The 8,473-nt window shown below is 51.9% G+C and overlaps 1 protein-coding gene across 1 annotated transcript; it reads right to left on the bottom strand.

The window, feature by feature from the left end:
- Positions 1–3,205: 3,205 nt before the first annotated feature.
- On the bottom strand, positions 3,206–5,102 carry RPRML (reprimo like). The gene has a single exon (XM_030023685.2). The coding sequence runs from the start codon at positions 4,362–4,364 to the stop codon at positions 4,029–4,031; it is 336 nt and encodes a 111-aa protein (XP_029879545.1). The 5' UTR covers positions 4,365–5,102; the 3' UTR covers positions 3,206–4,028.
- Between the last annotated feature and the right edge of the window lie 3,371 nt (positions 5,103–8,473).

Raw genomic sequence — 8,473 nt, 5'->3', positions numbered from 1 at the left:
GGTTTTCTCAGGTGGGTCAAGCCACCTCTTTATTTCTCCAACTGTAAAATCAGTGATTACAGAGGTAAAGGATTTCTCTTTGCAGACAGGCTGCTCAGCAGGGGGAAGTGCTCTCACACTTGCCTTTCCCTGCTGTTTGCCTGCTGCCTGTCTAGAAATAAGAAATTCCAGCTGGAACAGAATCGCGACAAGTGGGGACCAGCCCAGAGACAGGGAGCTGTTCCTGAAGGAGGATTGTGAAGGTCCAGTGCAGGTTACTTTTGGTGGGGGTCAAGAAGCAGTTCCCCATTAGTAGGATAACTTGACTGACCACGTACTGCCTAAAATTATGATTGTTTTCGGAGAAGGGATGCAGACTAGGGGGACCAGTGGTTCAGACCAATGTGGGCAGTCCCACTGGCTTGCATTGGTATCTTGTATTCCACTGCCCAGAGATGATTTTAAATGAGACTCAGTGGCTGGTCCTCACTCTGCCACTGATGTGATGATCCACCTAAGCATGTCCCCTCTCTCCCTGTCTCTCTGCTATACTTTATAGCCAGCAGTGTCTCTCAGTCATACGTGTATGGCTCCTGGCACCCCACTGACTTTCTGGAAACTAATGTGCTACAAGCAACAATTAAAAAAATAAATCAAATTAACATTAAACCAGCCTCGTTCAAAAAAAAACTGCTTAAATTTTCTTGGGAGCCAGTACCCACTTGCGCGCTTAACTTAAATGAGTAGGTGTGAGATGAAAAAACACAGCTATTTGTGGGGAAAGGCAACAGAAAGAGCCATTATGGTCTGCTTTCCTTACGCAAGGCCTAGAGTAACCACCTCATCCTCTGGCTGCAGGACTCATGTCTCTGGGGCAGGGCAGCTGGGTTTCAGGGTCTGAGGTGGCAGCTCTTCCCCTGAGATCTGGGGAGCGTCATGACGCCCTCAGCACCCTCCCTTCCACCAAGCATGACCTGCACTAGCATCTGCTCTGTGCAAACAGGATGGCGAAGGAATCAGGGCAGTTAAAACAGCAACCATGACTTCACCTCAAGAGGGTCTTTAGACCCCAAATCTCTAACCCAAGGGGTTCCCTCCCCATGCCAGCCCTCCGTTGCCTTCCTTCTGGTCTCCCCTTGCCATCTCAGTGCTGGCATCAGTCCTCCAGAGATCTTCTTTTCCCCAAATAATTCCTCCTCTCAGTGGGGTAATCAGCTTTTTACTGGGAATCTAACGGGATGGGGAGTTGTGTGCAAGTGTCTTAAACCCACCGCAAGCAAGACAGAAGCCCAGTAACCCCATGGAGACACATGGCGTGTATGTAGTATGGCAAATGTGGATGGTGCCCACCAACTGCTTCACTCTGCAGACCCTCTTCTGTTGGTCCACATGACCTGGTAATGTAGACATAGCCCTTGGGGTCAGGAAAGAGACACAGCACAACTAGAGGATGAATGAGCCAAGGTAAAGTTGTGCTTTTGCCCCAAGGGGCCATGTGGAAAGTCTAACTGTCCTAATTGACTCCTGAGCAAGCTCCATCTGATTCAGCAGGTGTCCAGCTCTGCTTTCTGGGGGATTATATTGCTCCTCCACCTCATGTATATATGACCCTGCTATGTTTGAATTTTCTCCTTTCCTCTGGAAGACTCCACAGCACAAAAGGGATGAAGACCCCCATGCTCCATTCCTGGATGTGGCCTCTAAGGACACTTGACAAGTTGGTGGCTATGTGGGATTACAGAGCCATGTTTCCCCACTGGGCAACAGGACATCTCAACACACACACCAGCTCTCACAGCCCCTGGCAGAGCAAGGCAGGTAGGGACAGCTGAGATAATTTGACCAACCTTTTCACTCAGGTCATTGCTGCAGGTCAGAGTTAAGGTGATTTTGATACTTTCTTTGGATTTGCAATTTTTCCTGTGCCTTGCTTGCACTGCGAACACTGGAAGGTTCTTCCGTCATCTCTGAATTCTCCCTTGTGCTGGGACCACGGCTGATGGATAGATTGGCAAGAGGGACCAAATGCCAACTTAAAGCAGAAGCTGGATGGGAGTTTAGTGAGTACATCTGGGCTGTCCTCTGATAGCACAGTCACCTGAAGATGCAGTTACACATTTAGGTTGTACGTGCAAGTACACTCCTAAGTATTAGCAGAGCTCGGTCATCATATGCATTGGGGTTATTTGCATCTTGCTCTGATGGTGTGACCAGGCTGTGTTCCCACAGTGGGAACAGTCTGCACTCATATGCAAAGAGGTCAACAGCCATAACGCCCCCTTTAGCAGCAGGGACCAAAATCCCCTTCCACGCTGCTGTGTGAAGCCACTTTTACATTTGCTGGCAGGGCAGCAAACCCTCCATGCTGAGAAGGCTGCTCAGGTATGCAGACCTACAGGCTGCTCATAAAAATCAGAGCCCTGCCTGTTCAGCCGTTTCACTGGCACCAACGGGACATTTCAGAGCTTTGAATCCCAAATTATGGTCCTGCTGCCACGTTGTCTTTGTGCTCTTAAGGCGTTAATAGACAACAAGTTAGTGGGAGCAACCAGTGACAGTGCTGCACTAGTCCTGATCTGCATCGGGTTTAGTCCACCAGTACTCTGTGGGAACATTGAAGAAGGTGCTCAGCAAATATTGATTAATTACAAAATGTACTCTGATCTTATTCCTCATTCTGGGAAAGGCAGAGAGCTGTTCTTCTGGATTTACATCCAAGTAGATCAGATCATCAGCTCTTCCAGTATCCAGGATTGCTTTCCCACTACAGAAGTGGACTCAGCAGGAATATTGTTGGTGCAACAAAACTCAAATTATTTCCATCTCACACCCACAGACAGAGCCGTAATTCCATCACAGAACAAAGGTCAGGAGTCCTCCTCCTCTCACATAATTTATTTTCGACAGCTCATCAGGATCAGAGGAGCTGGAGATTTTAACTCAGAGGGTGAAATCTAGCTTTGCAAGAGGCACTCAGTGCATCTTTATGAATCTCTGCTTCAGTACTGTGCAGGTATTTAACACAAGCCTGAAATATGTCGTTCTTGACAAATGTATTTGCTAGTGGTAACTGATACTTGCCTGTGAGAAATGTATGGTAGTTTCTGTTTTAAAGAGATAGCTCTAATTAGAGTTCAGCTGGAAGGTGAGATGATTATATCTGGAACTAGGATTGAAATACCTGAACTCAGCACACACAGAGAAAGAAAATGAAGACAACACAATATTCTTTTGAAACAGGTTCTTTTTTTCCTGAATGTTCACCAGTTTTCAAAAAACTACAAAAACGTCAAGGACTGTAACAGGATAGCACTTGGAAAAAAGGCTGTTGTGTACAAAAACAAGCATGCTTTTGTTCTGGGGTTGGAGTGGGTTTTTGTATTTATCTGGGTTCTTTTCTTCCTTCAGCATAGTGTGAAAGAAGAAGAAAGTACTGGTTTATTTAACAGGATAGCTCAGAAAAAAAGGAAGAACATGCTTTCCTCATTACAAAACTCTAGCAGAAGATGCATGCTTGAGGTCCGAAATACAAACAGACTGACACATTTTGTAGCATGGAGACTTTGTTGTACAACGCACACGGCACTTCCCTTCCCCTGCCCCATGGTCAAAGATGTGGTCCGTGCCATGCATTTTGCTTTCCTTTTAGTGGGTTTTTTTTCTTTTTGTAGTGAGTTACTTGCCTTTTTTTTTCTTTTTTTTTTTTTAGCCCTAAATACCAGGTAGCGGTATCCAAGGTAACAGCAGAAAAGACTCCAGATCTGCACATTATCACTGTTTCTGCAAGTTTCATGCAAAACTTAAGCCATTTCTGCATGCAACACGATGCTGGTCATTTATTGTGCTTCATACAACTTGGGGGAGATTTCCCCATTCACCACGACAGAGTTTGTTGACTGGGAAGCGCAGGTTTGCTTTCCCATGGACAGAGACATATTAAAAGACCCCTCTCCCCCCTTTCCACTCCCCCCAGCTGCCCCAAACACATGGGAATGTGCATCTCAGCACCAGGTCCAGACAGTTCACTTGCCTACAAAAGCCCGGTGGCTTCAGTAAAGTCCCATGATTGCTGCTCCCACATCCTTGGAAGGTCTTCGGTCCTTCACCAGAAAGTTAATCATGCTCTCCGACTTGATGAGCAAGTTGCAGCCCAAAAAGAAGATGCCGAACATCACAGTCAAGGAGAGGACACAGAGGACAGCGATCTGCACCACCCGCGTGATGTAAAGGCTCCTCTCATCGGGCGCCAGGACCGAGGAGCCGCCGTCAGTCGCCAGCACTGAGCCGGTCCCATTGCAGCAGGCCATGAGCATCCCCAAGCCCTGGGTCCTGTTGGGGTAAGCTCCCTGCTCTAGGAGAGTCTGGTTGAAAAAGGATCCATTCATGGTCTATGCGTGATCCCAAATCTCCGGGGAAGGCAAGAGGAAAGCTTGCTGTCCCCCTGCCCACCCCTCACATGCCAGGGCTCGGCACCACGGGCCAGTGGGCTCCGAGCCACCTCCTGCCTTTCTTCTCACAGTGCCTCAGATGGAGGGGAAACTTCTTCGAGGCTGCGAGCAGGTGGGAAGCCAATTCGTGCAGCCGAGGGATGGCTTGGTCCCGGATCCCTCCAGGCACAGGCAGCGTTAGCACAAGCCCCCAAACAAGCAAAAAGAGAAAGAGAAAAAAGGCGAAGAGGGCACAGCTGAGGATCGCCCCATGCCCCGAAGCTGCCACCCCAAAGCGCAGGGCAGCGGAGCGGTGCAGCCTGTTCCCCCAGGGGCTCTCCCGCAGGAGGGAGAGCTGATTCCTGCCGGCTGGGAGCTCCACAAATGCAAGTTCCAAGCTAAAGTCTTCACCGTGTTCAAAGAAAAAACAGCAACTCCACCCCTTTCCAGCCTCCCCCCAGGACCGCCTTCCTCCCCCTCCGCACTCACCCAGGCTGCCCACCCCTTTCCCACGCGTGTGCACCCCCTCTCTGCCCTGCCGTGGGTGCCCGCACCCACCCCTGTGCCACCCCCAGGTGGGGGCTGACCCCTAAGGCCCTGTGGAGCGGCACCTAACTCATCCCTCCTCCATCCCCCCCCCCAACCTGCTCCCGAAAGCAGCCCGTATGGTCGGTGTTCATGCTGGACCGCTGGCAGGTTCCTGTCCCCCCCCAACCCACCCCTGATGAAAGCTCCCGTGAGCCTCAGGTCAGTGCTGCTCTTGCTGATCCCCGGTTGCTGCTCTGTGCCACCCACTCCTTCTTAGAGCAGTGCTAGCCCAATCCAGCCCGGTCCACCCCCAGCTCTGCTCAGTGATGCCTGTCCTGTGCCTCCAAATGAGAGCTGGATCCATCCCCCTCTCTGCATCCTTATTTTCCTCTGGCTGACGGTTTCCTCCCCGGGCATCTTTGTCTCCCTCTTCTTCCCCTCCTGCTCCTATAGCCCCTTTGAGGGGGACCACTGCAATGCTGCACCCTGATCTCTGCCCAATACCCTTTCCCTGCCCTGTCCCCAGCTCTGGGTCCCACAGCAGCATCACTGCTGCACCCAGGGCTGGAGCGTCGCGGACCCTCTCCATCAGGCCCCTCAGCCCCACCGAGGCAATCCCAGGGGAAGTTTCATCACCGCTCCCCTCTCTGTGTCTGCGTAAGCTCCCAAACTGATGCCACGAGTCGGGGTGTCCAGACGTGTCTGGCTCAGTCTTGGCCCTGCCCATCCCAGGGCTGTGCCCGTGGAACTGCCATGTCCCGGCTTCCCGGCTTTGCCCGTTGCAATTTGCCTGGAATCATGTCTGGATGGCACAGAACAGCAGATCACCCCCGAGCCATGGTGTGAGGACCTTGTCCTGATTTATCTGTGTACATCTTGGCTCGCTTGCTTTGCCCAGCCCCCAAAGGGGATTTTAGTAAACCTAAAATGAGAATTGATAAATTGCAGCTAAAGGCAGGAGCATGAGGCTGGCCGGCTGAGGATGGAGGATGGTTTGGTAGAGAGAGTGTCAACTGATTTTCCTTTTAGGCAGCTGGGACCTGTGCCCCTGTTCTGCTGCTGTGACTTTAGGGGCTCAAAAACTGTTTGGTTTGGGTTTTACTTGTTGCTTTTTCCTCATTTTGCACGTGGCGTTTCTCTCCCTGAAGGGCTGCCTGGTCTGCGAGGGCAGTTTGCAGCAGAAGCACTTGCAGGAGGGAGGCAGAAAGCCCTGATCGAACAAGAGCATCTGCTCGTGTTTAACCTGCAGGCCAGGAAAAATCCCCACGGGAAACCAGAGCATCCCCGGTGCCCCAGCCCGGGTGGGAGCTCCTCTCCCCGACTCACTCCCACACTGAAGGAGTTTCTGCTCCCTCTGGTGGCTCCAGCTCCAGCCTCTCCTCTCCCCACACTCTCCAGTATGGATTTGGGCTGCTGCACCCATCGCACCTGGGTCACAACCTGCGGTGATGGGGCAGCTGGGGCCGTGGGGCCGCTCGGCTCTCAAACACTCCCCTGCTTGCTCTTTGCCTTCATCCAGCCAGGGACTTCAAAACCCAGAGCATCCCATTGTCTATTAGGCGATGCCTGGAGTTAACATCACGGCGATGTTTTCAGGACAAGCAGCACCTTCTTGCAGTTGCCAGGGAAATCCAGTCCAAATGTGCTGAATTAAGTTCATGCCATCCTGGTCCTCAGGCAGGACGGGAGCCCAGACAGGTGCAGGCAGGTCAAATACTTCATTTTGTGACTTCTTCCTTCTTTTTCAAGAGTTTTTGCACCATGCTGGAAGCAAGGGCTGGAGTATCGCAGCTCTTGGTAGGCAGGGAGTTTCAGGACACGCAGGGCTGTGCGTCCCTTTGGAGCCAGCAGCACTTGCTAGTTTGGGCAACCAGCTGCTGGGCAGGATGAGTCCCTCGGTGAAGAGGGCCTGCGAGATAGATGGCAGGTCGGATTTGTGGGGTGTGCAGAGCCGAGCAGGGCTCCCACATTTCTCTCTAGAAACTTAGACAAATTCATTGTCCCTCCCATGAAGCATTCAGACATGCTCACAGCGTGATACAGTGCAGCTCAGGGGGACAGGTTGCCGTGTGGCCAGAAAGACCTGCGTGATGAGGGAAGGCCACGTAGGCAGCATTTCCAGGCGGGACACATGCAGGAAAAGCAGGACTTTGGATGCCCTAAAACTGGCTAGTGTGAGATGGCTCTGGGATCTGGGGCAGGACGAGACCTAGAGCCCCCCAGAAAGCAGGTTTGGGGTTTGTATTGATGTCCCAGCCAAGATGCAGCCCTTTTTGACACTGAGTTGATGACCTTCTCCTAGTCCCCTTTACCAAATCCTCATTAACAAGTTTTGGGGAGGGACTTGGATCCCAGGCAGAAAACGATCCCCCACTGAGCGGAACCCCACGCAGCCGCGGGAGGGCAGCAGCACCCCTCAGGGACAGTGGGGCTGAGCGGGGAAGCAAAGAGGCATCAAAACTTCTTCTTTTAAAGCCACGTAGAGTCCCCAACTCCTGAGGCAGAGTGTCCCCATTTCCATCTCACCCTCGCAAACACCATCACCTCTCGTTGACAGCCACACGCGGTTCTGGGGCAGGTGCCACTATCCCCATCTCTCCCGGCGTGGGGCTGCGGTTCTTGTACAGCACCTTGCACATCGCCCTGCAGCTTCCACCACTGCCCGGCTGCGGCTGCAGCTCTCAGCACCCACGCGAGCTCGTTTTCCACTGCCTGGTGTTTCTGTGTGTTTGGATCGTCTTGACCCAGGGTTGTGTCATTACTGTCCCCAACCCTTGTCACCTGGTGGGAGAGATCATTCAAGGGCTCCAGGGAGCCAGCCCTTCTCTCCCTTTTGTCCCCCCGCCAGCCTGTATTTTGAGTGCCTCAGTTTCCCCGTCTCTGAGTAGAACCTTGGTATTGCAAGGGAACAAGAGGTTTATGAAACCCCTTCAGGAGGCACCCACAAGCAGCTCCGGCATTTCAGCTGGGACAATTCCTGCGTAGATCCAACTCCCTGTACTTGCTCAGTACAGGAGCAATTTCTGAGGACACTGAGGGGAACAAACAATACAAGTGAGAAGAAAATCAGGTCCAAATTATCTGACCCAAAGCTGAACTTCCCTCCCTTTGCAATATCCAGGTTTATACCCAAACTGCTGGTTTCACCAGGTCCAGTCCTTGGCTGGGTCTCACTCAGCTCCCAGCTCTGTTTCAGCAGAGATATTCCCATTTGCACCAGTGCTCTGGGGAGAGGAGCTGAGAACCCACACTTTCCTATCGGCATGTATTTATTTGCTCTATTTCCCCTTAAATCCTTGAACTCAGAGGCAGCTCAGACTCCAGCGGGTTTAAGACCCGCGCTGCCTTTCCTGCAAGAGTTAATAAAAGGAGGGAGTGAGCAAGACTTTGCAAGGAATTAAACCCAGGCGAAAGAGCCTATGGGAAAGAGCCTGTTACCAGCCCCAGGGCTGTAGGTCACCGTACTTGCTGCCAGGGTTTATTAGGTCCTTGTCTGAGCTGAGAGAGCAAAAAGCATGAGGAGCTGCAGGCAGAGCAGG

Source organism: Aquila chrysaetos, chromosome 8 (genome assembly GCF_900496995.4).
Source record: "Aquila chrysaetos chrysaetos chromosome 8, bAquChr1.4, whole genome shotgun sequence".
Classification (NCBI taxonomy): Eukaryota; Metazoa; Chordata; class Aves; order Accipitriformes; family Accipitridae; genus Aquila; species Aquila chrysaetos.
Note: the sequence above shows the minus strand (reverse complement) of the source record. Positions and strands in the feature narration are given on the sequence as shown.